This window comes from Silene latifolia, chromosome 10 (assembly GCF_048544455.1).
Source record: "Silene latifolia isolate original U9 population chromosome 10, ASM4854445v1, whole genome shotgun sequence".
NCBI lineage: Eukaryota > Viridiplantae > Streptophyta > Magnoliopsida > Caryophyllales > Caryophyllaceae > Silene > Silene latifolia.
The window spans coordinates 124996799-125024000 of NC_133535.1; the positions used below are offsets into that span (position 1 = coordinate 124996799).

The 27202-nt window shown below is 39.2% G+C and overlaps 3 protein-coding genes across 3 annotated transcripts; 1 reads left to right on the forward strand and 2 right to left on the reverse strand.

Moving 5' to 3' along the window:
* Positions 1–394: 394 nt before the first annotated feature.
* Positions 395–4809, reverse strand: LOC141605905 (casein kinase 1-like protein 3). Its single transcript, XM_074424834.1, has 15 exons — positions 4447–4809; positions 4309–4349; positions 3832–3901; positions 3583–3731; positions 3381–3476; positions 3231–3301; positions 3052–3113; positions 2895–2958; positions 2705–2789; positions 2451–2577; positions 2234–2316; positions 1908–1965; positions 1406–1542; positions 1118–1287; positions 395–780 (listed from the first exon to the last, which is right to left on the reverse strand). Exons 1-14 carry the CDS (start codon positions 4520–4522, stop codon positions 1126–1128), a joined length of 1281 nt encoding a protein of 426 aa, XP_074280935.1. The 5' UTR covers positions 4523–4809; the 3' UTR covers positions 395–780; positions 1118–1125.
* Positions 4810–22412: 17603 nt separating this feature from the next.
* LOC141605907 (AAA-ATPase At3g50940-like) lies at positions 22413–25845 on the reverse strand. Its single transcript, XM_074424835.1, has 3 exons — positions 25101–25845; positions 23509–23992; positions 22413–23160 (listed from the first exon to the last, which is right to left on the reverse strand). Exons 1-3 carry the CDS (start codon positions 25646–25648, stop codon positions 22804–22806), a joined length of 1389 nt encoding a protein of 462 aa, XP_074280936.1. The 5' UTR covers positions 25649–25845; the 3' UTR covers positions 22413–22803.
* Positions 25846–25979: 134 nt separating this feature from the next.
* LOC141608157 (uncharacterized) lies at positions 25980–26856 on the forward strand. Its single transcript, XM_074427519.1, has 2 exons — positions 25980–26003; positions 26137–26856. The coding sequence occupies exons 1-2, from the start codon at positions 25980–25982 to the stop codon at positions 26854–26856; spliced, it is 744 nt and encodes a 247-aa protein (XP_074283620.1).
* The last annotated feature ends 346 nt before the right edge of the window (positions 26857–27202 follow it).

Genomic DNA, 27202 nt, shown 5'->3' on the forward strand with positions numbered 1-27202 from the left:
AGATCACAACTGTGAGTTAATACAAAAACTCACTAAAACAATGGTGAAAATAAAGTAAAGTTTATATTTATATTGATTTTGAAATCTTATAGGACTAGACAAGCACAAATGAAAACAAAATGATCAGATATTGTGCAAGTCATGGGGAAGCTGCAGAAAACCCGTCTACAAAACTTAAAGTTACATAACATATGAACCCAAAGAAATAAATTTTCACATCACTAAAAAAGGCTTGGAAAGAAGAAATCGACACAATTTTAAAATCAGTTTACAAATGAGTCAGAAAACACATATAAAAAGAAACCTCAAGAAAGTATCAGTAGAGCAGCAATTTTCAAGTGTGGGTAGAGTAGCAAGAATGACAAGGAACAATAATGAACACCACACTTTCATATTGAGAGGAACTTAAAAGTTATTCAATCTAATATTTACTTCTCTGTTATCACATACACCAAATTTGCAAAAAGAAAGTACAAACGGAACTCACAAAACCACGAACCAAATGTTGCTGATGACAACCATGTGGCGAGGTAGCTACTGCACATTTTAGAATGCAATTCGAAAGAATAAGCCACACGTTGTCATATTACACAGGATTATAAATACATGACTGATGGATGCAATTCATGGCATTCCACCAGGCTTCAGGTCATACACTGTAAATCCAAACCAAATGTTGCAGTCACATAATCTGCACCGCACAAGTCATAATAGGAGAGGCAGATCCAAGGTGCAACTGGCATAGATATAGTCAAGATCTCATCCGAGCATAATCTTCACCTGGAAGAAGCATATGCAATCCTTTACATTTCTCATTGAAGGTGTTGTGTATGATAAAAATTTACTACTATTAACTTGGAATGAAAATATTTGCATATGGTCCAATTTTTAAGATAACGTACAGCAGGAAGGATAGAAATCAAAAGTTGCCTATATTAAGGTAAATGGATGAGTGAATATAGTGGAATCGCTAGCTTTCGAAAGGATGTGTTGGTCTTCTCAAAGTGGATTTTATTAATAAAAGAAAAAAAATAGTATATGGTTTGAATGGGACGAAAAAAAAGAAAATATAGTGAATGTAACCAAATGGAGGGAGTAGGACATAAGCGGATACTACCATCTTTGTCACTTCGTGGAAGAGATCCGCATCAAGGGAGAAATCCATCTGCTTGATGGCCCAGCCTTGCTTCCATGTCCATGATTAGGGTTTATAGTTTCATTTGGCATTGCAGACTCTGCTCCATCTTTTCTCAAGACTCCATGAGAGGTGAAGGATGTTGACGGCATCTGCTCATAGGAATACAGTATAGCACCATAAAAATTAAAGAAATCATCATCAAGTTCAGCAGCCAAATACAAATTCAGAGTCGCAGATAAGCTGGCTGTGGATCTAAGAGAGACATACATTTTTGTGAACAGTACTTTCAGAATTCCAATTTTTCTCAACAGTTAAATTAGAATTTAAGCGAGCATCAGATATGGTGCCATTCCCTGCTCTAGCACGTTCGGTAATGCCACCTGAATTATAGGCATTCTGCACTCCTGGAAGCAATGCAAAGTAACTTAGATATAATTGTACAAGGTTCTTCACAACCAAAAAGAACTGGAAAAAGAAAAAATAACAATCCAGTCTTCCAAAGGAGCAATTCATGTCACAACTCGTAACCATTTCTGCCTCGTAATAATGGCTATTTAAGATTTATGATGAAATTTATACAATACCCAAAAAAATTTATATTACAGAGGTCCCTATTATAATTGACCACTAATAAACGAAGCTAATACAAAAGTGAAAAACAAAACTTTTATGTCCCAGCTTCATACAAAGAAAAGAACCAGTAAAAGGTAGACACTGCTAACAGACTACTCTAACCCCTTGAGAGCGAACATATACAAAGGCGTCTAACCATGATTCTTATCCAAATCCACTGGCAAAGGTCGACTGCTACTTCCTCCTACTGCTGGCTGCATGTTTTGAATGATAAAGCATGTTAGAAAATCAAAATTGACAGAAATTAAGCCGAAGTCACTTTTGCAGTATCAGCAGAACCCAAGTATCAAACGGAGGATTATGTGACAAATTAGCAGTCAAGTTTTCACTGCTACAATAAATCAGTTAATACACCCAATAACCTTTTATCCAAGAAACGGGTTAGGTTAACAGAAAAGAGATTAAGCTTCTAGTTGAGAATCGAGATGTTGAATCACTTGAATGAGAACAGTGTACACATACCAATACTTGGGGCTGGCTCCTGCTCTTTTGTGCTTGCTGATATTTCATGATAGTCCAATCAAAGATGTAATCCAAAGAATATCCTACAATTATAAAGAACAAAAACAGTAGAAGTAAGTTTTGAGATCCAGGTATAAAGCAAGTAAACCATGTGGATTGTAGATGATGACTATATACTCCAGTAATTATTAGTTGCAACCAAAACCAACTGTGGTACCTTCACGGGCAAACAATTCCCGGAACAAGCGCTTCAAGAATCCATAATCAGGCCGTTGATCAAACGTTAGAGAATGGCAATAATGCATATAAGACGCAAACTCAACAGGGTGTGATTTGCACAGAACCTACATAAAGTAAGAGACATCAATGCGATAGTCAAATATCTCTTTAATTAAAAATAAAAAATAAGGCTGTCTTCCAACATCAAATATAGGAGCAAGGCACGTAAAATGATTTGGTGTAGGGACAAACCTCAATTGGTGTAGATAGCTTCTTCTCACATATTTTGTCATACTTCTGCTTTTTTGTTGCAGCTTTGAGACCTTGCCAGGGAAGGCTATATACAAGCAAAAAAACCAGCAAGAAACAATATGAGCTGACTGTTGCTTATAATCATCATGACAAAGTGAAGTAACTACGAGAGCATTCAAACACAGCTCACCTTCCTCTCAAGAAATAGAGAAGCACATATCCAAGTGACTCTAAGTCATCACGTCGACTTTGCTCTACAAAATAGAGAACAGGTCAATAATTTTCGTCTAGATTTCATATACAGAGACGCTATGAAGTACCAGGCATACGCATACGCTCTTACTTACCTATGCCAAGGTGAGTGTTGCAACTGGCATAACGAGCCGTTCCTGTTAGATTCTTGTTCTCCCTGAACAAATCAAGCACATAACACAAAAGAATTAATTTCTTAAAATCATGCTATTGAGTGCATGTGACGTTCCAAACACTAAGCCAGATAAATACATAACATCTTAAGTGCACCAACCTGTATGGAATATGACGATTTGTGGTGGAATCACGGTATCTTTTCGCAAGGCCAAAATCGATAATGTAAACCTGTAACATACAATCAGTAAAGGACAGTTTGAAAGGATAGTGATATGCAAAACAAGGAACACACTGAAGAATGGCTCACCTGATTTGCTTTCCGACCAAGACCCATTAGAAAATTGTCAGGTTTAATGTCTCTATGCAAGAAACCTTTGGAATGCACATATTCGATTCTTGTGATCTGAGAAAGTAAGATGGCAACAATATCAGGTACAAAATCACAATGAATACTTAAATTAATCATTTTCACAGTTCAACAAACATGGTAGCCGGGAATGTATTATTACCATTTGTTCAGCCAGCATTAAGACTGTCTTCAATGAAAACTTTCTACCACAGTAAACAAATAGATCTTCCAGACTAGGTCCCAACAAATCGATCACAAGTATATGATCCTCCCCATCCACTCCAGACCATTTCAAGCTAGGAATTCCACCTGAATTGTTGTAACAACATTAGGAACAAATAGAAGTAGCCAGTTGAAAACACCAAATAAAACTCAAATAAAACAATACAAGATTTAGATTGTTACGTACTTCCTCCTTGCAGTAAGTTGTATACCTTCGCTTCATACAACAATTGTGGGTGCTTTGTCTTGGTATTTTCCTGCAAAATTACAAATGAATGCACATAGCAATAAGCAATTGAGTAGAAGATTATCGCCATAGAAAAGCCCAATAGTACACTCAAAACCCGAATAGAAAAGGATAGCAATGGCGACATATTCACATTTATTCACCTATTTCCCTCCCTACCCTTAGGCCTTAGCTTATAAGACAACCCATTATTAGTCTTTAGAAAACCGTTGTATGCATGCACCAAAATTATCCTAGCTATGGACTAGGGCCGTCGTATGCAACGGTCTCAATTCGGTCTGCTCAACTACACTATAAACAGCTAAAACCCCGAATTTGCGGGATCAAATCAATATTTGAACTTCACCAAACATACACTCACGTTACTCAACTAAATTAACCTAAATACCAAATTTACACAAATTAAAATCCGCTTACAAGTTTGACAGCAACAATCTCGAAGGTATCAACATGAGTAGCTGCAAAAAATCAAAAATACACAAAAATTAATCAATAATCCAATTAAAAAAAATTACAAACAACAATAATTAACGATGAAAAAAATTAAGAACTCACCGAGAAAAATTTCGCCGAAAGATCCACTGCCGATTTTACGGCCGAGCTTATACTTTACGCCGACGATCCGATCCATATAAATTACACAATCGATCGAATAGATTTAAGGATTAAGAGTAACAATTCAATTATTGTTGAATTAATTGAATTAAAGCGATTGTTTTGTGATACAGAGATGAGTATGAGCTTGAAGATGAAGCTAGGGTTTATGAAAATTGGGGGAAAACGCTGGAAATTCTAATAGATAAAATAAGGAAAGAAAAAAAAAGGAAAAAGGAAAAAAAGGCGTTAAGAGTAAGGAGAGAGAAAACTCGAACCACACACCGGGGGAAGAAAGAGAGAGAAGGGAAGGGGGGATATAGCGAGAAGAAAAAGTCCTAGTTGTACATTATATACCACGTCATCCAACTTCATTATTCGTAAATTTAGGATATCTTTTTCAATGACTAAAAAAATAAAATACCAGCTAGTGTGTATTATAAGGGTTTTGATCTCTTAAATAAGTGATTATGGATTCGATTTCTAACTCTTGCGAATAAAAAAGACAAACTTGAAAGGGGTCAATCCATTAAATTGTCTTCAATACCCCAAATTTTGGAGGGGTCAACCTATTAAATTGTCTTCAGTATTCCGGAGGGGATTGCCCCAACTGTCTCGATAGGAATACTCCTGATCAACAAAAAAAAAAAACGTTTTAAAAAATAAAAAGGATTCTGGACCAGAACAAAGTATGGAGAAGTAACTTTTTTTTTGAGGAATGGAGAAGTAACTTTTAATTTCCCATGATTTTACAAAACACGTGAATTGGTCAATTCACGTGAATTGCTCAAAACATGTTTGGTTGATATCCGAGAGTTTGGTTCATGCGGGAGTTTTCAATTACCTAAGTGGATTAGGTAATTAAAAATGAAGGAATTGGGACTCCTAGAAAAATGCAATTCATGTGATTTTGGGCTAACAAATAACTTCCATTTTTGCAATTCACCCACTTTTAATGGGACAACCAAACGACACCTTAGATATGAAATTGATTCGTAATAAAAGTTGCTTCTTCATGTTCCACTTCTTAGCAAGGTTTTTACCCTATTTTTAGTGCTTCCAATCATCTGTGCTTTGTTTTTTTACGTTTAGTGTTTTGTGCTATTGATTTACTAGTTAAAAATTACGAAATCAATCTTAACCAATCTGATTGGTCCTCATTAAAGCAGTACTGGCTAACTTACACTCCTACTGGGCTAGAATCTTCATCCTCCCAAATACTGTTATGAAACAAATAGCCATAGCTTGCAGGAATTTTCTGTGGACAGGGGTTGCTAATGATGTAGGGAAACCTCTAGTATCTTGGGAACAAATTTGTAAGGACAAGAGTTATGGAGGTCTTGGGATTAAGGATCTGATCAGATGGAACAAAGCTGCCTTGGGTAAATATGTTTGGTGGTTAGCTCAGAAGAAGGACCATCTGTGGGTTAGATGGGTTCATTCTATTTTTATGAAACAGGCTGATTGGAAGACTTATTCACCAAATCAGAATGGTAGTTGGGCATGGAGGAAGTTGTGCAAGATCAAGGACATTCTGTTACCTGGTTTTGCTGGTGACTGGTGGTTACAAGGTAATCAGGAATATACCATCAGTAAGGGATACAATTGGTTGGGACCAGCTTCTGAGAAGGTTGTATGGTCCACTTTTGTCTGGGTTAAGGATGCTATACCTAGACATAGTTTTATAGGATGGCTTGTGGCACAGAATAGATTACTCACTCGTGACAGGTTGAAGAAAATGGGGATCATAGAGGATGAGACTTGTCCTTTATGTGGTACTCTGCTAGAATCTCACCACCATCTTTTCTTCAACTGTATTTTTTGTCTTATATAGTGGGAGTTGTTGGTACTTGGAGTATTTGTTGTGTTGTTGTTGAGGAGTTGTGTTGTGGTTGTTGGTTTTGTTTTGAGTATAGTGTGAACTTCGGGTACGAAGTTCTTTTTAAGGAGGGAAGACTGTAATACTACGGTTTTCTAAGTCTGTTACTCGACCGAATATGGCTTACTCGGCCGAGTAATGCGTCGTGTATTTCGGTCGCTCATCCAGAATACTGGGCCGAGTATGGGAATACTCGACCGAGTAGGGGATACTCGGCCGAGTATACTCTATACTCGACCGAGTATCTGGTCTGACGGTGATTATTTCCGCGGTTTGATTTAGAGAGGATTAGAGTTATAAAACGGAATTTACAGTTTCATAATTACTTTTTACCAAAACCTAAACCTTCCAACGTAACTCTAATCATCTCTAATCTCTCTCAAGTTCGTCGATTGCTCGTGAGTCTTGTTCATTTCTCCCTTGCGTCGATTGTGTCGGTAATCCACTAGTTCTACAAGTTTTGTCGATGTGTCTCTTAGGGTTTACCCTAATTTTGTGATTTGGGGGAAAAAGGGATTTTGGCATGATTGTGATTGGAATTGTACGGTTATTGTTAGGTGGAGATTTCATAGAGGAGCCGTTCTAGCTTTCTTGATTGACTCGTATAAGATTTGTGCTAAGGTAGGGTTTCCCTATTCAGTTGATTGTATAATTGATTTAAGATGCATTGTTGTGATTGATTAATATGATTAATATTGTTGATTGATTGTTGTTCGTGGATTGGAGTATGGGGTGTTGAAGTTGAGATGGTTTATGATGTTTGCGAGGTGCGTCCTCGGCTGAATGAAGTAACTTGCGGGAGTGGCTTCACGCCCTTGATTCGCCCTTTGTGAAACCCGCCACAAGAAGGGATGTGCACATTAATGAACATGGGTTATCGCTCGTGTGATGAGCGGGGCTTAGGTGGACAAGGCTGCGGTCCCCCACTGGCAGGGCTACACACTTTAGTGTGTAGTCAGTTATGAGTTGTGATTGGGAGTTTGTGGACAGTTGGGGTGCCCACGGGGGCGCTTGGGAGGAAGAGAACAAGCGTTTGCATTTTTGTTGGAGTCGCCACCAATTTTTATGGGAAATTGGAACGTTCGAATACCTCATGTCATGTAAGACACAAAGTAGAGACATGAACACTAAGCAATCGTTACCCTTAGCATTCTATGGCTAGAATGACTCTCGTGGATGCCAATGAACACGGATGTTCACAGAGATCTGGAGTCAGGGGTGAGGGTACGTATTAGGAAGCTCTTTTGATCGAACACCTAATCTCGCCCGCCTCGATAGCGGCCTCTACTAATGATTAGGGAAGTTATTCGTACTCGATATATCGTCGGCTATATGCATGCAATGCAACATCCAACAAATTGATCCTAACATGTGAGAATTAGATTAAGTCGGTGAACAATTAATTTAGCATACAATTGGGTCGGAGTAGAATTTAATGTTCAATTACATGTGAAAACATACAAATGACACAAAAAATATGATAAATACAATAAACAAAATTACAACAAAGAAAATTACAATAATTACAATGAAATAGGCGATTTATGTCGAAAACACCTTTAAAACGGATAATTTGAGAAAAACGCACAAAAGAATGAATTAGCGAACAGATCAGAAGGTGATAATACGAATAATAGTTCATTATACGTAAGCTAATTAAACTAGGTCAAGCAACAACGGAGTTCAGGGACAGAATTCAACCGGAATAGTGCGGCGAGTCGTCTCTTGAATAGGCGCAGCAGCGATTCTTCTTTCTGACTTTGACCTTCAGCCGTGAAGCGGAATTGCGTGTTGTTAATACTTGTTGGTAAATTTAATGATTAATTAAATTATTTACTCGGATGAAAGTGATTAGTAGGTTATTTACATGCGATTAAGGGTCATAAAACAATAAAAACATGGCTGAAACGGAATTAAACGAATTAATTACATGAACGAATGATTAATTAGTGACATGAGTGAATGAAATAGACAAAACAGGATGAATTAACGACAAATATGTAATGAATATGCGATACATATGACAAAAGACAGATGAAAATATATCAAAGATCGAATTCCAGAAACTCAACACGAACAAATTGAATTTCTACCACCCGGATTTGAGTTTAATGACGAAAACCCGCAAATATGAGATTATAAGGGATTTAAGTCGGAATTATGATTATTTAAACATGTGAATGAATAACAATTAATATACGTGTGATTATTAGACGATTGTATCGAAGAATTAAAGAAAACAAACGAAAACAAGTAAACACGAACGAATTACAGAAGACGAAGGAAGAAGAAAGGAAGCAGGAACTGCGCTCCTTCGAAGAGGCGCAGCAGTTGCTGCGTCCTTTCTCGACGGTTTGTCTTCTGGAAATCCGTAAAAAAAGGGTTTTAAACGAGGTTTTAGAAATCGGTTTTAATAAGTATTTTCGACATAAACCTTACATTAATAATACAAAAAGTAAAGAACAATAATAAAAAGAGAGATTTTACACCCTCAGACTTACATGTTTGACGAAACGAGAAGAACTAAGTTTACGATTAGTGATGCTCGACTCGAATGTAACGAAAGTGCCCTCGTAAGAGGAAAACGATTAGATTGATTAAGTTGATTGATGTGGAGTTGGTCAAATTGGTCGGTCATGCAAACGAGGCTGGTACTCAGAAGGATCCGAGCTTACGTGGTCGAATGTTCAAGCACGTAGACGCCAAAAAGTAAGAACGTGGTCTACAATGCAAAGGGAGAAGAGAAGGGCGGACACTCGCGTGAGAAATATGAGGAGCGAAGGCTCCTATTTATACTAATCACGGAATTAGGGTTTAGGAAAGGAGAGAAAGATCCGGAAATAACCGACTTAGGTTAAACACGGAAACTTGGACAAAAAGAAAACCTTGAGGAAGAGGCGCAGCAGGTGCTGCGTCCCTTGGAAGAGGCGCAGCACTTGCTGCGTCCTTTCCTCAGCGGGTTCCTCCTGCGTAAGAAAGCGCGTTTGACAGGCTGTCGTATTTTAGGCATAACTTTCTCTACAAGACTCGGATTAAGGTGATTTTGGTGGCGTTGGAAATCTAAGAGAAAGATCTAGAACTTTCTCTGAAATAGGACTGACCCAAAAAAGTCGTTATCACCTTGTAAAACAGGCCTAAAGGTTGGGTTGTCAATTTAACTAAATGAAATGCACATTTTGTAATGTAAACTTTTAGTTTAGCCCAAAGAAGTGACATGTGACTCAAAATGAGATATAATCTCAACATTTTATGACATCCTAACCTTAGGTAGACAAGCACATTGCTTTGACTCGGGATTTGACGGTTTTAAGAAATGAAGACGGTTTTTGACCTGGACTCCAAAAGAACTCTAATTACTGCCAAAACGACCGTATCGGCACGTAGATGACAATTAAGAGGTAGACATTAATATTTGAGCAATCACTTGACGATAAACTTACGAATTGTCACAAATCGTTCCGCGTACCAAACATGCGGCCCAATCATCACCGGGTGGTTTGCGAGAGGTGTAGAAACGAGGTGTCTACAGAGCCCCCACTTTGACTGAGGCTTGGACAAGGCGAAAGTCAAAGTATAGCCATCAGGTCAATCGAAGATTACAACCTGACGATTATGGCGACGCGAGGCGGCTCAGGGGGTCTGAGCCAAGGACCTGTCGTCGGGAACATTTTAGAGTCTGTCGACTTCCGGGGAGGGTCGTTTAAAGTCCATTAGACTACGTAAGGAGGCTCGCCAGCCATAAGAAGAGACCATACCTGAGACTTCTTCCTCGAGACGTTTCCGGAGGTGCGTAGGAACGTAGGAGCTAAGGGTAAGCGTAAGAGCTAAGGGTAAGCATAGGAGCTAAGGGTAAGACCTAAAAGATATATAAGGATTGTGCTAGGGTGTGGGACCTTAAAGGAAAGTATCGACGGGAAGGAGGCCAAATATAAGTTCAACTTAAGGGGTAACCAAGGTTTGGGTGTAGGAACTCTAAGGAAAGGATGATCCTAAAAGGAAAAGGTGATCCTAAAGGAATATGATCCTAAAAGGTATAAGGTGATGAACTCTAGGGAGTTTGGGAACTTAAAAGAAGCTAGGTGTGCGAACCTGGGTATATGAACCTAAAAGGGCGGCTGGCATGGGAACTTAAAAGCTTGTGAACCTAAAGGAATTGGGATCCTAAAGTTAAGTTTAGGAACTGCTGGGTTACTAATTCTTGTTTTAAACGCGTGCGTTTAAGCTTTCTGAGGTATGAGAACTCCAAAAGGATTTTATGGGTTTATGAACCTAAGGATGTTGGTGTGGGAGCTTAAAGGCTTATGAACCTATGGGAAGCCATTTTGGGATCTAAGAATCTAGGGGTAAGAATCCTAACTTTGAGTTTACGAACCTAAGGAAGGAGGCTCTGGTTTGGGAACTTCTGGAGAACGACACCTTTGTCGAACTCTATGAGGAAACAAAAATGTCAAGGGTAGCAGGACGCAAGCGGGAACTGCTGGGGAAGCTGCTTGGGTCGTCTTCAAACAAACTTCAGAAGAATGTAGGGTCGATGGTGATCTCCATGTCTCGAGAGGAAGTGACTGTCGGTCGTGAACTCTCGTTGGGGAACATAATCGGGATTTTATTTCCATGTCTTGAGAGAGATTGTCTATCCGCTTACTCTCGCTTGGGGAAATATAATGAAGGCGTGTCGAAACACCTGTCGGGAAATACTCGCTCGTTGTGACAAGCAAGGTCTTGGTAAAGTAATGCTTCTAATACTTACCTGCATGGTTAGTAGCCACACAAGAATGCAATCTAATATATGCATGTAAGCAATTATCACATGGACCTCGAATAAGGAAACACATAGGTTTTCAAAAGTTGTTTCTTTTTAAAAGTCGTTTAAAACTTGTTCAAAGAAGTTTGTCGTTTGTAATGCGTTATGCATATTCAATGGGCTTTAGACACGTGACTGACGCGACGTAGACCTTATGCGGACGTGAAAATATAGACTTAGCTTGGACTGACGCGACACAGAGATGACTCTGACAGACTTTGTTTAAGTATGTGCAACCCCTAGCCAAATGTGGGTGATAACGCGTATCAATTCCAAAGGCAGAAGAATTACAAGAATGATGAAGGCATATAAAGGTAAGGCATGAGCCATGGATCATCTGTCTACTAGGACTTCTTTCACCACCGTTTGCTGTAAAAGAGACCCCTCTTGAGGCACGATAAATCGGAGAATCGATCTAAGACCCTTGTCATTGTCCGGACCGAGTACTAACTTGGCTTAAAATAAGAGAGGAATAAAGGAAGGGTGGCATCTCGGAAGAGAAGCCCCCAGGATGAGTATATGACTCTGGAATTTGGTAAAAAAGAGACTGGGCGACAATAAGGAGCCCCCAGTATAGAGGTGTTGTTTAATTGAGGTTGGAAGGTTGTGAATTGTGATGGTTGAGATGGTTGTGGTGGTTGATAATTGAGATTGAAAGTTGGGATGGTTGTGTCCTTGAGGACTGTCTACGTATTCACGTGAAGTGAAATCAAACCAGATCGTAGTTCTGAGGTTTGGTTAATTTTGTTTGGGTGTTGTGGTTGTATCCTTCTTGTGTAAGAAAGGACTGCCTTCGTATCCACCTGAAAAGGTGAAATCAAACCAGATCGTAGTTCAAGTGTGTGCCTAAGCTATGTTGTTAGGACCTTAAAGTGCATGGGTCAGGAGAGTATATTCCTTTGGTGACTCGAAGAATCGATTTGAGATAACTCCCTCTGATCATAGACCAAAGAGGTATAATTAAGTTTGTAAAAATTTTCCTTGTCATGTGAGCGCACTCAATGGACCCTAAGGATGGATATGGGTATGTCCCATTCTGGGTAGCAAAGTATTTGAAGACTCCGTGTCTGGGTCAAGGTGAAACTGGATTGGATATTTGGAATGTGGAGCTCGGAAATAAGAGGCTTTGATGAAACAAATCTCTGGAGCTTGATTTTGTGGGGTTAAGGCTTTATGGGGCTATGGCTTGTAATGTGGCTTGGAAATGGAGTCTCTTGGCTTGATGTAGCCTGAGCACATAAAGGTAGATTAAAATGACGTGGGATCAAGTTTCCATGTCTTGGCCCTAAAGGATGGGTATACTTGACGAGCTTGAGAGGATTCTCAAAATTCCTAACTATCTCCCTGTAACGGTCTCGAGAAGGACTTAGGGTGTGTGATGTGTGAAAGGCTAAGTGAGGGTGCTAGCTGACCATCGACATCGATGTCTTGATTCTATACTGTAACTTGATTCTATATAGACTTCAGGAGTATTCCGTTTAGCATTTGATTTCAGGCTTGTTCTTGATTCAGACTCAGATTCTTGGTCTAGAATATATCTCGGCTTCTTGCTCAGATTTTTTATTCGGTTTTTTTAGGATAATTTTGACTTTGGATATTTGACTTGACTTGCTTGATCGAGCCTTGTTCTTTTGACTCTTTTGTCTTGGATTACGGGCATAACTACGGCCTTGAATATTGATCTTGGGTATTTCTCTTGATTGAGCCTTTGTCTTTGATCGTGGCTCGTATCATCTTGGATTTTCTTGTTACCATGGATTTGGGTCAGACTAGCACCTTTAGTGTGAAACAGGTTGGTCTTTTAGTAACACGGGTTGTTTATTGTGGGGAATGGGCTTGCCTTCCGTCATGGATTGTCAACAAGGGAGATGGTTTGGATTCGTCCTAGAATCTCTTGAGAAAGGCTCGTCCTAAACTGGGGTATATTGTGGTTTCTATTGCCAGACATGGAATAGGTAAGAAAAGAACACGGAGTTTCAGGTCCTCTACAACTTTGAACGGAACATCATATAAATGCACTCACATTGACTGTCATGTGTTGTTGTTCGTTTTAAAAAAATATATGTCTCAAACCAATTCTTGTTGTCACAGGAAAAGGGTAGAGGAAGAGATATGATAGAATATGTGGATTGAAAAGTGTGCTTTTATTGAAATGGATAATGAATGTATTTTAACATAGATATGAGAAGACACGTGACTCATGGGACAGCCCCCAGGTTGTCACTAGGAATGAAAATGGAGAAAGATACTAGAACAAATACGAGATAGAAAGCCTAAGACTCGGACTCGGACCCGGACTTTGACGCGATCTTAGACCTAGACTCGTAATCATCGGCTCATGCTTGAGCATTTTCCCTTCCAGCAACTGGCTTCGGCAACTGACTTTGAGCATTCACCCATTTGAGCACTTCATCTTCGTCATTGGGAACATTGAAAGGGTAATAGTTTAGAAAAGTTTCTTGATAAGTGGTATATGCATGAGGATTGCCTAACCTGCCATGTGGGTTAAAAGTTGAGAGGGACAACTTCCCGTTTTCGATCATATCCTGAATGTCGTTTTTTAATTTGTAACATTTCTCTGTATCATGCCCTTTGCCTCTATGGTATTTGCAGTAGGCATTCTCATCCCAAAACTCGGATTTCTTCTCTGGGTTAGGCGTAGGTCCTATAGGCTTCAACATTTGTCGCTCCATGAGTCTCTGAAGGGCATCGGTGTATGTAATACCAATGTTGGTAAATTTCCTAGGAGGTGTGCCCTTATTTTCGGAAGCCTTTGTAAATGACCCCGAAGGCTCCATGAGGTTGCCTTTGTTGATTTTGATTCTTGGATGAGAAGAACTAGGAATAGATTGTCCATTTGTTGCTTTCTCTTTAAGACCAAGTGCGGGAGGTTTGTCTGGACACTTTTCATCTTGAGAGGTCGGGCATCAGGCTTCTTACTCATTTCAGTAAACTGTTTCTCCATGCTGGAAAGTCGGAAGTTTAGATTATCAATGGCTCTTTCTATTTTGGAGAATTTATTGTTGAAGGTAATGAAAAGCATGAGCATTCCATTTTGGATATCTTCATCTTCGAGGACATTGATTTCTTTATCATCATGATGATTGAGGAGATGAGAACAATCTAGAGATGGTTCTTCATCATGCTTAATGATATTAGACCCAGAGGGTCGATTTTCTTGGATTTTCTACGACGAGAAGGTGGCTTAGGAAGCTTGCCCACTTCGATCATATCTTGGATGGTGTGTTTCAAGAGAAAACACTCTTCAATATCATGGCCTCTACCTTGGTGATATAAGCAGTATTTGTTGCCCTTCCAGAGGTTCACCTGTTTCTCTAATGGTGGATCCGGAGTTGGCCCTATTGGATGTAGCTTGCCTTGGGCAGAGAGTCTCTTCAAAGCATCGGCATAAGACATGCCTAAATTGGTAAGCACCCTTTGATGCCTCCCAGGTTTCCTTTCAGCTGTTTTCGGCTTTCTAGGACGATGGTTATTGCAAGAGGTAAGCTTTGGATGACCTAGACTAGAGGTTTCCTTAGTTGGCATGTTCTTTTCCACCATTCCATTTTTAAGGGTGAGGACGCGAATGCTCAAATTTTCCACTGTAGCTTGAACTCCTAGGACCATGGCATAAACATCTTGGAGAGACACGGTGATGGTGGCTTGATCTGCTTTGTGACTTTGTTGATTGACAGAACTTGCTGGATTCCTACTCGACAGAAATGACGCGCATTACAACTCGATTCGACATGGGATCACGCATACTAAGGCAACAAACAAAGGAAGGGATAAGATGACAAATATAGACTTGACTTGAATTCGTGAAACGTCGTGAGCGACTTCTCGTGTTTGAATTCACGGTGCTTAAATTTAATTTTAGACTCGAGTGTTGACTTTGACGGAGTTACATTTATGTGGTTGACTTTATTGACGGGATTGATGACACGTGTTGATTCTAGGACGTGTGTTTAAGACAGACTTGACTCGAGGTTCGGGTATGTGTGTCCCGAACGTGTCATTAGGAGAATTCAAAAAACGGATATTGGAATGACTCGATGTGTTAGCCTCGAGTGTGTGAGTCGAGGTGTGGAAATGTTTAGATCATAATTGAAATGAGATAGGGGGTCCAAAATGACGGCGTGACGCCTTAGGACTTGACTTGAATTTTGAAAAGACCCAAAATATAAAAGAAGACGAGTTAATGACTCGACAGAGTTCCGACTAGGGCATAGTCGGTTTGAACTTTGACTCTAACTTAGCCTAATTGAAATTACATATTCGCATTTACATGGATTGAAAATCCTTTGATTTAAAAAATGTTTTTGTTTTTGTTTTTGTTTTTGTTTTTTTTTTTTTTGTTTTGTATTTAGTTTTGAAATGGGTTTTAGGTCCGAAATTTGACTTGACATTTGGACAGAGTTTTGACTGGTTTTGCGCTAATCAAATGGCCTTTTCGAAATTTTGATTTTAAAAAAGGGTTTTGATTTTTGAAAAAAACGTCATGGTTTCGTTTAGAAAAGGGTGATCACGTAAGATACAAACATTCATACAAGCATTATAACGGGATGCTGAGTGCATTTAAAAGGGTTTTGATTTAAAGGGTGGGTTGCCATACCGAACCATCAAACCCGAAGTCTGTGGAGAGGCTAGTACCAAACAAGAGTAAGGCCGATTCCTAGTCCATTTCCTCAAGTAGTGAAGGCCCTTGATACAAGCAAGAGTAAGCATCATGGTATGGATGACGTCAATCGCTATCCATCCTTAGGCCCAAATAAGAATTAGGACCGTTTAGACGGGACGATTGGTCGAATGGGTTGGGTTGGGCCTAGTAAGGCCGAATAAAACGGTCTAGGAAGACCGAGTTATGAAAACCGACAATTGTCTTGTACAAACTATTCCCTAACCTTGTTCAAGTTTCACCCTTGCTACACGTAAGTGTATTATCCCCAAATGAGTCGCCAAACCGTGGATACGGGGGGCCCACGGGCGCTTGGGAGGAAGAGAACAAGCGTTTGCATTTTTGTTGGAGTCGCCACCAACTTTTATGGGAAATTGGAACCGTTCGAATACCTCATGTCATGTCAAGACACAAAGTAGAGACATGAACACTAAGCAATCGTTACCCTTAGCATTCTATGTCTAGAATGACTCTCGTGGATGCCAATGAACACGGATGTTCACAGAGATCTGGAGTCAGGGGTGAGGGTACGTATTAGGAAGCTCTTTTGATCGAACACCTAATCCCGCCCGCCTCGATAGCGGCCTCTACTAATGATTAGGGAAGTTATTCGTACTCGATATATCGTCGGCTATATGCATGCAATGCAACATCCAACAAATTGATCCTAACATGTGAGAATTAGACTAAGTCGGTGAACAATTAATTTAGCATACAATTGGGTCGGAGTAGAATTTAATGTTCAATTACATGTGAAAACATACAAATGACACAAAAAATATGATAAATACAATAAACAAAATTACAACAAAGAAAATTACAATAATTACAATGAAATAGGCGATTTATGTCGAAAACACCTTTAAAACGGATAATTTGAGAAAAACGCACAAAAGAATGAATTAGCGAACAGATCAGAAGGTGATAATACGAATAATAGTTCATTATACGTAAGCTAATTAAACTAGGTCAAGCAACAACGGAGTTCGTGACAATTCAACCGAACAGTAGCAAAGAGAGCGCGTCTCTTGGAATAAGCGCGGCGATTCTTTGCGTCTTCTGTTTCTGACTCAATTCTCGGGCGTGAGCGGAATTGCGTGTTGTTAATACTTGTTGGTAAATTTAATGATTAATTAAATTATTTACTCGGATGAAAGTGATTAGTAGGTTATTTACATGCGATTAAGGGTCATAAAACAATAAAACATGGCTGAAACGGAATTAAACGAATTAATTACATGAACGAATGATTAATTAGTGACATGAGTGAATGAAATAGACAAAACAAGATGAATTAACGACAAATATGTAATGAATATGCGATACATATGACAAAAGACAGATGAAAATATATCAAAGATCGAATTCCAGAAACTCAACACGAACAAATTGAATTTCTACAACCCGGATTTGAGTTTAATGACGAAAACCCGCAAATATGAGATTATAAGGGATTTAAGTCGGAATTATGATTATTTAAACATGTGAATGAATAACAATTAATATACGTGTGATTATTAGACGATTGTATCGAAGAATTAAAGAAAACAAACGAAAACAAGTAAACACGAACGAATTACAGAAGACGAAGGAAGAAGAAAGGAAGCAGGAACTGCGCTCCTTCGAAGAGGCGCAGCAGTTGTTGCGTCCTTTCTCGACGGTTTGTCTTCTGGAAATCCGTAAAAAAAGGGTTTTAAACGAGGTTTTAGAAATCGGTTTTAATAAGTATTTTCGACATAAACCTTACATTAATAATACAAAAAGTAAAGAACAATAATAAAAAGAGAGATTTTACACCCTCAGACTTACATGTTTGACGAAACGAGAAGAACTAAGTTTACGATTAGTGATGCTCGACTCGAATGTAACGAAAGTGCCCTCGTAAGAGGAAAACGATTAGATTGATTAAGTTGATTGATGTGGAGTTGGTCAAATTGGTCGGTCATGCAAACGAGGCTGGTACTCAGAAGGATCCGAGCTTACGTGGTCGAATGTTCAAGCACGTAGACGCCAAAAAGTAAGAACGTGGTCTACAATGCAAAGGGAGAAGAGAAGGGCGGACACTCGCGTGAGAAATATGAGGAGCGAAGGCTCCTATTTATACTAATCACGGAATTAGGGTTTAGGAAAGGAGAGAAAGATCCGGAAATAACCGACTTAGGTTAAACACGGAAACTTGGACAAAAAGAAAACCTTGAGGAAGAGGCGCAGCAGGTGCTGCGTCCCTTGGAAGAGGCGCAGCACTTGCTGCGTCCTTTCCTCAGCGGGTTCCTCCTGCGTAAGAAAGCGCGGTTGACAGCCTGTCGTATTTTAGGCATAACTTTATCTACAAGACTCGGATTAAGGTGATTTTGGTGGCCTTGGAAATCTAAGAGAAAGATCTAGAACTTTCTCTGAAATAGGACTGACCCAAAAAAGTCGTTATCACCTTGTAAAACGGGCCTAAAGGTTGAGTTGTCAATTTAACTAAATGAAATGCACATTTTGTAATGTAAACTTTTAGTTTAGCCCAAAGAAGTAACATGTGACTCAAAATGAGATATAATCTCAACATTTTATGACATCCTAACCTTAGGTAGACAAGCACATTGCTTTGACTCGGGATTTGACGGTTTTAGGAAATGAAGACGGTTTTTGACCTGGACTCCAAATGAACTCTAATTATTGCCAAAACGACCGTATCGGCACGTAGATGACAATTAAGAGGTAGATATTAATATTTGAGCAATCACTTGACGATAAACTTACGAATTGTCACAAATCGTTCCGCGTACCAAACATGCGGCCTAATCATCACCGGGTGGTTTGCGAGAGGTGTAGAAACGAGGTGTCTACAGAGTTGGAGATTGATGGTGGAACAGCTGTTTACCTTTGTTGCATTTTGTCTTATTTTGATATGCAGTGAACTGACACCGTTGTTTTGTAAAATCTGTGGTGATCCATTCGTGGATGGGGAGTCATCACTTCGAGTCTAGCTTCCGCTGTGACGAGATTAGCTGTTTTAGATTTCAGTTTTTTGAGTATTAGTAAACATTTCTTTGGTTTGGTTTTGGAACTATGTAAACATTAACTTATATACTTTAATAAATGTTGTGGAATGGTTTCTTTTGATATACTATCCTCGGGGAACCAAGTTGGTAACATTCTCTCATGCTAGGGTGGTCCTTGGTAAGGTACCTTGGTATGAGGGGGTATTACAGAGATTGCTCGAGCTTATTTGGAGAAAGCGTCTCGCCGCATGAAGAAGTGGGCAGATGAGAACAGGAGGTCAGGGAAGTTCAAAGTAGGCGACATGGTCATGGTGAAGCTGAACAAAGAGCAGATGAGATTCCTTCGGGGACGAGACAAGCGTCTAGTGCGAAAGTACGAAGGCCCCATCCAAGTGATCAAGCGAATTGGGGAAGTAGCATACAAGATTGACCGCCCTGCCTGGATGAAGTGTCACCCTGTATTTCATGTGAGCTGTTTGAAGCCTTACCATCCAGATCCTGAAAATCCCACCCGCAACAAGAGCAAGCGTGCCAACATCCGTTCCAATCAACTTCCAGCGACATCAGCCGACTGAACCAGCCATGCAGATTTCAAGCGTTGCCGAGGACGACAACAGATTAGGTAGGGGAGAGTGTAAGAAGCCGCACTTTTAGCCGCATAATCCCTGAGAATTGAGCGTGCAGTCCTTTCACTTCGAGGCCTTAGATTTTTTATTTGTACTCATGTATTTTCATTTCTGTTTTTAATTTCATTTAGTACTCCAAGATTACTTCCTGTGTGTCGAATCTCGGAGTCCCGTTTTTAGTTAAGATACGTTTTTAGGTGTTTACAAAATATATCACTATTCTGCACAATCAATGTATCCTGCTAGAGGAATCAAACTATCAAATTTGCCTTTATGAGAGGTGCTAGTCAATCAAAACCGCTTTTCATCCTTAACCTTGATATTGCTTGTTTCTTGCTTTCAATAATCGTATTGCTTACTCTTATTGCTTCCGTGTGCCGGACTTTGATAATCGGGACTAGCATTCCCGACACACGTCAACCGAGACTGATTACGAATGCACTAGTGATCCTTCACTAGTGCTTGACACTCTTGCTTGCATTCTTGTCGTGTGTTAGACAAGGGTGCACGCCACATTTCGACTCAAAGTCCCGGACCGTGACACTTAGCCATAAGGGAAGTTGATACATATTAACAAGAACCATTTTCCAATTTCAGATGTTGATCTCCAATTAAAGTTGCTTCCGTTTGATGGGGTCTCATGATCTCATATGCAGTAATATATCACTTGCTTTCTATTGAGAGTCTTTATTTATATAAGTGACATATATAAAATACTCCGTATCTCAACTTCTCCACAATAACAAACGAGAAATGAGAAAATAGGTAAATTAATTAAAGTGAGGTCAACAGGTCAAGAAAACAGGTTATCCCAACCTTAAGGAAATTTCCAAAGGGAACATATTTTTTTGACGGATTGAAAAATTAAAACAAGTTGGAATATTTAATTAGTTGTATAATATAGACGACGAAGTGTAGCATAGCCGTATTGCCCGTATATGTATCTAATGGATAAGCACTTGCGAAGGGAATGCGACTAAGGTGGAGGCAAAGCAATGTTGAGTGGACCAACTAATCAACTGAAATACAAAAATGCAATTGCCAACCACGTGCTTCATGTCAATTAGGGCAGAGCATGGATCGGATATCCGATCCGAAAACAGTTTCGGATCGGATATCCGTATCCGAAAATCCAATTTTTTACTATCCGATATTCGATCCGAAACATTCGGGTATCCGATTTTTGATATCCAAAAATATCGGATCGGATATCCGAGAATCCGTTATCTTATCCGATTCCACAAAGTTAGGTTTTGTGCATGAAAAAAATCACAAATTCAAACAAATGGAAACATTAAAGAGGCAAATAAGGCTCTTCCTCAATTTTATACAGTAACTTAATTGAAGTGAAATCATTACAAAAATTAGAAATTGAACAAAATTACAATTAACAAATATGAGCTTCCAACTGGAGTTGGGTGTGATGTCGTTGCAGGCGTTGCCACTTGTGGCGGCATTACGGGGGTCGCCATGAGTGACGACTTCAGATCTTGCGTTGTCGAGTTGATACAATAGTGGAGTCGATGGGTCAAAATAAATGAGTGGTTAATGATCAACTTAGGTGCTGTTTGGCCTTGCTTATGTAAAATAACTTTTCTTTTTTAAAATGAGTTTATTCACAAGCTACTTTTTGGAAAAGTTTTGATTTTTTGACCATAGTTTTGTAAAAGCAGTTTCTTATAGAAGTTATATGTTTGGCCTAATTACTTTCATCCAACTTTTTTTGCTTTTTTTTTGCTCTTTATGTGAAAAGTAGAAGTAGAAGTAACAAATACCTACTTCTACTTTTGGGGATAATTATCAGCTTTTAACTTTTTAAAAGTAGTTTTAAAACTCCCTAAATTAGAGTGTTTGGCCTAACTACTACTTTTTCAGTTACAAAAGCACTTCTAAAGTTTGGCCAAACAACACCTTAATTATTGGGTAAAATAGGAGTAGATGAGATTATGAGAAAAAATGGTGATTCAACTTAATTATTGGGTAAAAATGTGAAAGACGGAAGAGAAGATGGTTGCTGGGTGTCAAAATGAAAGGAATGGCTAGGGTTAGTCTTATTTGTGTAATTTATAGGTAGGCCCATTTAATTAAGGCCCAATGTAAATAAATAAGTGAACTGGAAGGCCCAAATGTAATGGTTGAACAACTTTTTTCTAGGAAAAAAAATCAAAAGCTAAGTTTCGGTTCGGATACGGATATCCGAAACTTTTTAAATTGGTATCCGATATCCGATCCGTATCCGAAAGTTTCGGATCGGATATCCGATCCGAATGCTTATTTCGGATCGGATATCCGGTTTTTCGATCGGATACAGATCGGATATCGGATCGGTTCGGATAATCGGATTTTTTGCTCAGCCTTAATGTCAATCACTCTTTTCTAAGAGCGCACAAGGTTCAAAATCTAGAAGACATAATCAACACAATTCTTATTTGTGACGGGCTAAATCCGTCACAAGCTTGTGACGTGAGACAAACTTACAAGTGGGAGAGCAAGCAGGGAGGGCAAGTGGGAGGGGATTGTTAGAGGTCACAAGCTTTTGACCGTCACAAGCAAGACAGACTACATAATCTAAGACCGTTTTATCCTGTAAAATTGTTCCCGGTGACTCCGTGAGACTTGAACCTCTTACTTTTGAAAATTCACCCAAGTTTTGACCACTAAACCTCATTTTATAGGCACTTTAAAGTTGTGAGTATTTAACGCATTAGTTCGTATACGTCGTACTAGGGGTGATGCCGAGCCTGGCCTTGCTCGACTTGTGCTTATGAAACAAAACTTGAGCTCGAGCTTACTCGAGCTTGAAAAAATTAAGCTCATTACCTGATTACCATGCTCCCGAGCTTTAACCCGAGCACGAGCTTAATTCGAGCACATTATAATTGTTAAGTTAATTTTTTTCCTTTCGTTATTTACATAAACATATTCTCAGATTATATATAAAATTACGGTCAAATCAATAAAAACATTTAATATTCTTATACAAAGATATAATCATGATAAATATTTTTATAAAATAAGTGCAAGATATTATCTTACCACATATGTTCGGCTCCAAAAACTGAGCTCAGTTTGACTCGTTAATTTATCGAGCCCAAGCTCTGAGCCAAGCCCGCACAAGCCGAGCTCGAGCTGTCTGGTCTCATTATCATGCCTACGTCATAAAGTCGAATACGAGTACATGAGCACGTGACAAATTTAGTCGACTAGCCTACAATACAATCGAGCGGGATCCAATGATCAACCGCAATCTCAAATTCCAAAGTATACCAAAGAATGAGTTAATTAGAAAGGACACCTGATGAACAAATGTTCCTTTTAAAATCACTTCCTCAAATTACTTGCTTTCATCGAATTGTGGTTAATGCTCTCAGAAACATAACAAGTTTTTCAAGTGCAAGCTCCGGAAAATCACTCTTCATAAGCTCCCCAGCAACCTGAGCTGGTGTAACTTGAACCTTAATGAGCAAATCCTCGATATCACGATAAAGAGGATGATCTTGAATTCCCAAATAGTTGGTGGCAAGAAGCTTAAAACCATTAAAAGTACAGAATGACATTTCGATGTGTACATCCATGCGACCAGGCCGGAGGAGGGCAGGATCAAGACGGTCCTTGTGGTTCGTTGTGAACACTATAATTCGTTCATCCCCACATGTGGACCATAACCCGTCTATGAAGTTGAGCAGGGCAGATAGAGTAACCTACACGAAAGTCGATCAATGACTTTAGAAAGCATAGCAACCTGAAATTTATTCATTTAGATTGGACTAGAAGTCCTAAGACATCTATTACTCCGTATCTATATTAGTCTGATCAAATACTATCTCGTATACACAAGCCATAAGATTGGCATTCAGATATACGTAAGACACGTGACACTTCATTTCAAGCCTAAACATAAATAATTTTCATATGTAGAAGAGTCTGACATTTAGACTGTGATATTTCAAAACCAAGTCTGAGTGACATAGGTTATGACAAAAAAATTCGTATGATCCTTCGCCAAATAATAAAAGGTATTCACATGAGGAATAGATAGAAGAACAAACCTTTTCATCATCAACTGATTTAGAGCCATCCTCTGTACCCTCTCTGTTTTGCAGCTCGATTGAGCAATCAATATCCTCGATCACAAGAATCGACTTGCTGGCAGTTCCAATCAACAGCCTCCTCAAATCAGAATTACACATCACCTCCCTTAAATCCAAGTCATACACATTAAACTTCAAGTAATTAGCCATGGCAGCTACCAAACTAGATTTCCCGGTACCAGGAGGTCCATACAACAAGTACCCACGTTTCCAAGCTTTCCCAACTCTCCTATAGTACTCTCTTCTGCTAATAAACTTGTCAAGATCTTCAATTAATTCGGTTTTGATATCTGGGTCCATCGCAATCTTATCGAATGTTGCTGGATGATCTAAGTTTATGCAACTCCAATAATCAGTGCCATTGTAGTCAACTGTATGTAGCTTAATCTCCTTCCTTGATTCCTTTATTTTCTTTGCTTCTGTCAGCACATGACGCAAGTACCTGATACCATGGAACATTAGCACTCCTTTATGATCGAGTAACTCTACATTCTTGTATAAAATCGCTTTACACGAACTTATTGTAAAACCAGTTCATAAAAAGTCACTTGTTACCGTATACAGTTTCAATCTTTATACAGAGTACAAGTTTGCACTCCGTAACCCGTTTAGCAATTTCAAGTGACTACCATATATAGAGCATTATTCTATCGGCTAATGAGGGAAGAAGATCGAGAGAAGACCTGAAAGAAACAATTCAGAGCATTGCTCCAAGGGACATTTTAACCGTAATTCTAGAATTTTTTGGTTAATTGGTGTTAATTAGCAAAATAATTGGGGAATTAGTGTCCGTTTGAAACTATTTGGGTTTATGGTTAGTATTTTTTTTCGTGTTTTTAGGTAAAGCCGCTAAGAAACTTAGCGGCTTCTCCTCTTCCCTATTTTCTAAAAATGCAAAAAACAAATACCAAAACCGCTGAGATTCTCAACGGCTTTCCCCTTTCATGGCTTCTCGTGGCTTGTCCTCTTCCCTATTTTCTAAAAGTGCAAAAAATAAAGACCAAAACCGCTGACCTCAGCGACTTTGCCCTTTCATGGCTTCTCATGGCTTGTAAAATAGGGAAGAGGAGAAGCCGCTACAAAAAAAAAAAAAATACAAGTGATGACGTGGACACCATAAATCCAAATAGTTTCAAACGGACGCTAATTCCCTAATTATTTTGCTAATTAACACCAATTAACCAAAAAATTCGTAATTCTAAGTAGCTTTAATTTACAAGACTATTCTACCCAAAAAAAACTCGCTTGTATAGAATGTCATCCGAAAGATTAGAAGGGCAATTATCCTATGTTTTAAAACGAAGTCATCACTAACTTTGTATTGCAAGCAGTGGGGCGGAGGGGTAATGGTATAAGGAAACTCAAAAAAAGTTGAAAAATTGTAACTAAAAACATTGAATTTTTCATCCCGGACGAGCGCCCCGCTAGTCCCTAGCTCGACCAGTGGTTGCAAGCCTGCATTGTCGAAAATATTCACTCCATGTGGCTTTCAATTATTTTAATCAAAACTAAACAAATGATTAGAACAACGAGAGTAATAAAACTTGTACCTGGAAACAATCAAGTCCAAATACTTCTTATGAAACCGAATCTCAAAATACCTGACCTCCCCCTTCCCCAACCCCACTACTCCACTCCCACCACCGCCCTTCTTCTTCCCATGCAACGACGCCGTTGCACTACCACCACTCCTTTTCCCATCACTAACAAGCACCCAACAAACCCTAACACCTTCAAACCAATCCACAACTTCCTCCTCAACATCAATCCAAACCCTAATATCACTCTCCTTAAAACCTTTACTAACACTAACCCTCCTCGTTGCCGCACTTACCTTCTTCCCCAAGTAATCATTCGCCGCCTCGAACATATGATTCGGCGAAATTTCATTGAATTCATCGACGGCGACGGTCATTTGAGTGGTTAGCGCTTTGGCTAAGTATTTGAATTTGGAGGAGAAGTATGATTGGATTTGATCAGGGATGAAGTCGTTTGCGATTGTACATAAGAGTGCTGTGGTGGCTGCTGTGGTGGCTATGGCGGAGATTATGGTGGTTGTTTGTGGTAAAGTTATAGTGTCGCAGCTTAGGGTTACCATGGTTGGATTTTGGGAATTTGATTAATTTCAAGGTTTTACGTTTTAATGGTGTTTTGCAGTTTTGTAATTTTATAGGGTTTTATGGTGAAGTTTGGTGGTTGAGGTGGTAATAGAAGAGTTTCGGTGTTTCTTGGGACGGAGGATACTTTGTTGGGTCCGACACTTAGACGTCTTCGTTTCTTCTACACCGACTCTGTTTTATTTTCTTAAACAAAATCTTTCCTTTTTTTTTTTTTTAAAAAAAAGAGGAGAATTTTGAGACTATGGGGTTGTTTGGTTACCCATTAAATAACACAAGAATTAAAAAGACTAAACTAAACAAAAAGAAAAAATGTTGGGTCTAGGGTTTCCTAGGGTTTGTCTGGGACTCCTTGTTTCTTCAATTTCTCTTTGATCTCTTCCTCTCGATCGGGGCTATACTCACGATCTCTGATTGTGAGCGTGGTCGGTTTTTTTTGTTTTCTTTTTGCTTTTGTTTTCGTGTGCAGGTGCAGATAGAGAGTGAATCGACGGGACAACACCGGGACGGGAAAGAGCCTATGGGGTCTGACGATGGGTTTTTCGAATGGGAAGAGGACGCAGGTGGGGGGCAGGAAACGGAGAAAATTCTGCTGGTGGGGAAGCTTTGTGCAACTAGGGCTATCAACGTCAAGGCGGCCATCGAAACTATGGTTAAGGTGTGGAATCCACAATACCCTATCATTGGCAATGTCATCGATGCAAAAGAAAAAACGTTCATATTTCGATTTAATTCGCAGCGAGATAAGGCGAGAGTTCTGGAAGGTCAACCATGGCATTTCGACAAATTTATGTGGTGTTTCGACGAACCAAATCAATCGGGTAAACTTACTGATTCATCGCTTCATCTTTTTCCGATTTGGGCACGTGTTTATGATCTGCCAATTTCGGGACGAACTAGTTTAGCAAATGCGAAACGATTGGGGAACTGCCTGGGTACATTTATGCACTTTGAACATGGACCCAATCCGGAGCTTGATAGGGCAATACTGGTGCGGGTTTTATACGATATAAGGGTACCCCTAAAGGCCTCAATTGCTATTCGAGTTCGTGATGGACGTACTATTAATTTCCCTGTTAAATATGAAAGGCTCCCAACATACTGTTATGGTTGTGGGTTGATTGGCCATGGGGAAAAAGACTGCGAGCATGGGCCATATGAAGATGATGATTTGAAATTGTTGGAGTAGTGTCCTCCACAATGAGTGCGTTTACATATTAAATCTTGTAAAAGGAATATCAGGGATTTATTTATTTATTTATTTGTCAGCTGGTCATCGTTAATAGGTAATGATTGGCTGACTAGAGTTTGACATTATCTTGTCATGTGACAATGATGATCACCGATCCCTTTAGGTCACACCTATAGGATGACGCCTTGAATAGAATAAATTAATTGTTTGTATGAGATACGAGATAATTAATTCCTTGTATTATTTGACTCTTAGTTAGTCACATAAATGTATTATTTGATGACAGGTTACGAACTCGGGACAAAGAGATTTATTATTTAATTATGAGATATTTAAATAATAA

Excerpts from the sequence above, each read along its gene's own strand:
- LOC141608157 (XM_074427519.1), top strand. The coding sequence starts at position 25,980 with ATGTTGGGTCTAGGGTTTCCTAGG. Across the intron at positions 26,004-26,136 it reads TGGGTCTAGGGTTTCCTAGG|GTGCAGATAGAGAGTGAATC; the intron begins GTTTGTCTGGGA and ends TTTCGTGTGCAG.
- LOC141605905 (XM_074424834.1), bottom strand. The coding sequence starts at position 4,522 with ATGGATCGGATCGTCGGCGTAAAGTATAAGCTCGGCCGTAAAATCGGC. Across the intron at positions 3,114-3,230 it reads AATCGTCATATTCCATACAG|GGAGAACAAGAATCTAACAG; the intron begins GTTGGTGCACTT and ends TGATTTGTTCAG. Across the intron at positions 1,966-2,233 it reads GGAGCCAGCCCCAAGTATTG|CCAGCAGTAGGAGGAAGTAG; the intron begins GTATGTGTACAC and ends CAAAACATGCAG.
- LOC141605907 (XM_074424835.1), bottom strand. The coding sequence starts at position 25,648 with ATGGTAACCCTAAGCTGCGACACTATAACTTTACCACAAACAACCACC. Across the intron at positions 23,993-25,100 it reads TTGGACTTGATTGTTTCCAG|GTACTTGCGTCATGTGCTGA; the intron begins GTACAAGTTTTA and ends CCATGGTATCAG. Across the intron at positions 23,161-23,508 it reads AATCAGTTGATGATGAAAAG|GTTACTCTATCTGCCCTGCT; the intron begins GTTTGTTCTTCT and ends ACTTTCGTGTAG.